Below are 2649 nucleotides of genomic sequence, written 5' to 3' on the forward strand. Positions count from 1 at the left end.
GAATGTCTTTCACGATACCGGCAGGTCGCGTGATTTCCGGAAATCGTAGCAGCAGTTCGTGGTAACGTGACGCTTCCGCGATAGTCTTTATGCTGCCGTCGAAACACTCTTTAACGAGTCCCTTTGTTCGAAGGGTTGTCGTACTGTCTACTAAGCACTGGTTAGCAATGTCCACTAGGAGCGCGAAATGGGAAAGAAAATCGGCTCCGATAATGGGCTTTGAAATGTCCGCCACTACGAATCGCCACGTAAAATCACGCAGTAGTCCGATGTTTAATGTCAAGTTCACATAGCCGTATGTCGCGATTTTAGTGTCATTGGCCGCGTATAGTTCGTATGAAGTCTTTTCGCGTGCACCCCGTACATATTTCCGCGGGAAAACGCACAGATCGGCACCGGTGTCGACTAAAAACTGTTTTTTTGTATCATAGTCTGTTACGTAAAGGCGGCGAGACTTTGGGCTTCGATCGGATGCCGCATCTACCGACTGCCCGCGACGTTTCCCTGGTGCTTGCATGGAGGAGAGCACTTTTGAGCCTGGTCATCAAAACGGTAGTGGTACCAACAAATATCACTATTACGTTCCCTGCTGTAGCTCCTGTCTCTAGGATAAGGTCTGCCTCTTGAGTTGCTGCGGTTTCGACGGTATGTGTTAGCTTGTGCTTGAGCATTTGACAAGCTGGATAGCTGGATTTTCATTTCAGCTAATTCGGCTGTCAATTTCTCTATGGTACTTTCAAGAGCGTTAGAAGCTTCTGAAATTTGGGCCCTAGGAGCTATCGCTTCAGATATTGTGTCAGCTAGCTCGGCAACTGCGTCCAAACTAGCTTTAGCTTGAGTAGCTAAAATAGCCTGTGTAGACGCTGGCAGTCTACCTAACCACAGAGACCTTACAATATTTTCTGGTACCGTTGTGCCTGCTAAAGACTGTAAATGTCGTAAGAACTGCGAAGGTCTTCGATCGCCCAGTTCTTCATGCTCAAGTAGTCTTTTAATCTTTTGTTGCTGTGATGCACTAAGTCTCTTAATTAATTCTGATTTTAATTTTTCATACCTCTCTGTGGCTGGTGGTGAAACAATGATGTCCCTAACTTCTAATATGTAGGCTGTGTCTAAATTGGCAACTATATAGTTGAATTTGGTTGCGTCACTTGTTATATTTGCCAGTGTAAATTGGTTTTCTACTTGCAGGAACCATATTTCAGGATCGTTGGGCCAGAAAGGTGGGATTTTAACTGAAATCCGATCCACTGAGGCACTGGTATTGGCACTGGTGTTAGCGTCCGTCATTTTCGATATTCACTGTATTTAAAAAAACCGGCAAAAATGTAATATTATTAACACTAACTCTTTTTTAAATTTTCGCGGCGGTTTAAAATACTCGCGAGGGTCACCAATATTCCGATGGGTGAGTTGCGGAATTTAATTAAAAATGGATATAATAAAACAAACGGTAATTTTATTTTTGCAACGAAAATGTGTTCGTTTATGTCTCTCGGAGAGGGTCGCGTCGGTATGTGTGAATGGTTCGCATGCTGCGTAGTGACTAAAGAAAGCAACCACAAACGAAGAAAATGTTTGTATTCAGAGGAAAACTGACAGAGCGTGTTGCGACATTATGAGTGAAATAAAAAAATGTAACAGAAAAAGATAAAAACTGAAGACGGAATTCAACCCAACGTGAAAAAGATTAAACGTAAGAAGAGATAGAGAAATTTCTGTCAAAATTTGGTATTTATGACCCTTAAAATAACACCAAATGCTAAAATTTATTAGCCTGCAGATAGTGTGGATGTCTCGTCAGCCGAGGGTATGATCAGTGGCGTGGTAATTTTATGGTCAAACTACGTTTTGTTCTAATTTTTATCATTGTGAGAATTAAAAAAATCAACTAATATTTTTATCTCCACCACTGAGAGCGGTCAACTTTTTGGTTGCCTGTATTCTTCGGGACATATTCGGGACATTTTATCACAAAGTGTAAATATTACTAATTTTACCATCTTGTAGGGTATCTGCGTTCTCTTTCTTTTCCACTATTATATATATTATATCTCTCTTTGCCGACGTTTAAATTAGGACCCACTTGAATCTCGCTTCAACACGCGCCTCGACCTCGTCGTGAGAATTCTCCATTCCTTTTCCCCTGACCAGATGATCACATAAATCACTATCAAGTCTGGCGTCTACTTTTACGGTTTTAAGAAAAATAATTTCGAATGCATAGCTAGCTGTTGACACATTAACTGTCTGATAAAATACTTAATTAATGAGGGTTCAGTTTGTTGCCGCATAGACGAACAACAGATGTCACAGGGTAAGGCCATAACCTTCGTATTTGAATGTGCAGTTTGAATGACTAACGTTGTTTTGTTTTTGAGAAAAAATATTAAAATTACAATTAGCAAAAATAGTAATTAAAGCGTATCGCTATAAGTATGTAGAGTGGGTAACAAAAAAAATTTAACATATTAAATGAGCGCTGAAAGGCGTATGTAGCGCCCTCTGGATAATATATCATTTTTGGTGGCTAATTTAGATTTTTCGTCCCAAAAAACCCCGCATACCAAGTTTCGTGTTGTTACCCCATGACTGTCAGGAAATATTCAAGAATAAATAAAATAAAAGTTTAACTTTCACGACAGTATT

The 2649-nt window shown here is 40.2% G+C and overlaps 1 protein-coding gene across 1 annotated transcript; it reads right to left on the reverse strand.

Annotated features, from left to right (window-relative positions):
• Positions 1-480: 480 nt before the first annotated feature.
• On the reverse strand, positions 481-1290 carry LOC126882696 (uncharacterized). The gene has a single exon (XM_050647675.1). It carries the CDS (start codon positions 1288-1290, stop codon positions 481-483), a length of 810 nt encoding a protein of 269 aa, XP_050503632.1.
• Positions 1291-2649: the final 1359 nt, after the last annotated feature.

The sequence above is a fragment of the Diabrotica virgifera genome, chromosome 3, assembly GCF_917563875.1.
Source record: "Diabrotica virgifera virgifera chromosome 3, PGI_DIABVI_V3a".
Taxonomy (NCBI): domain Eukaryota; kingdom Metazoa; phylum Arthropoda; class Insecta; order Coleoptera; family Chrysomelidae; genus Diabrotica; species Diabrotica virgifera.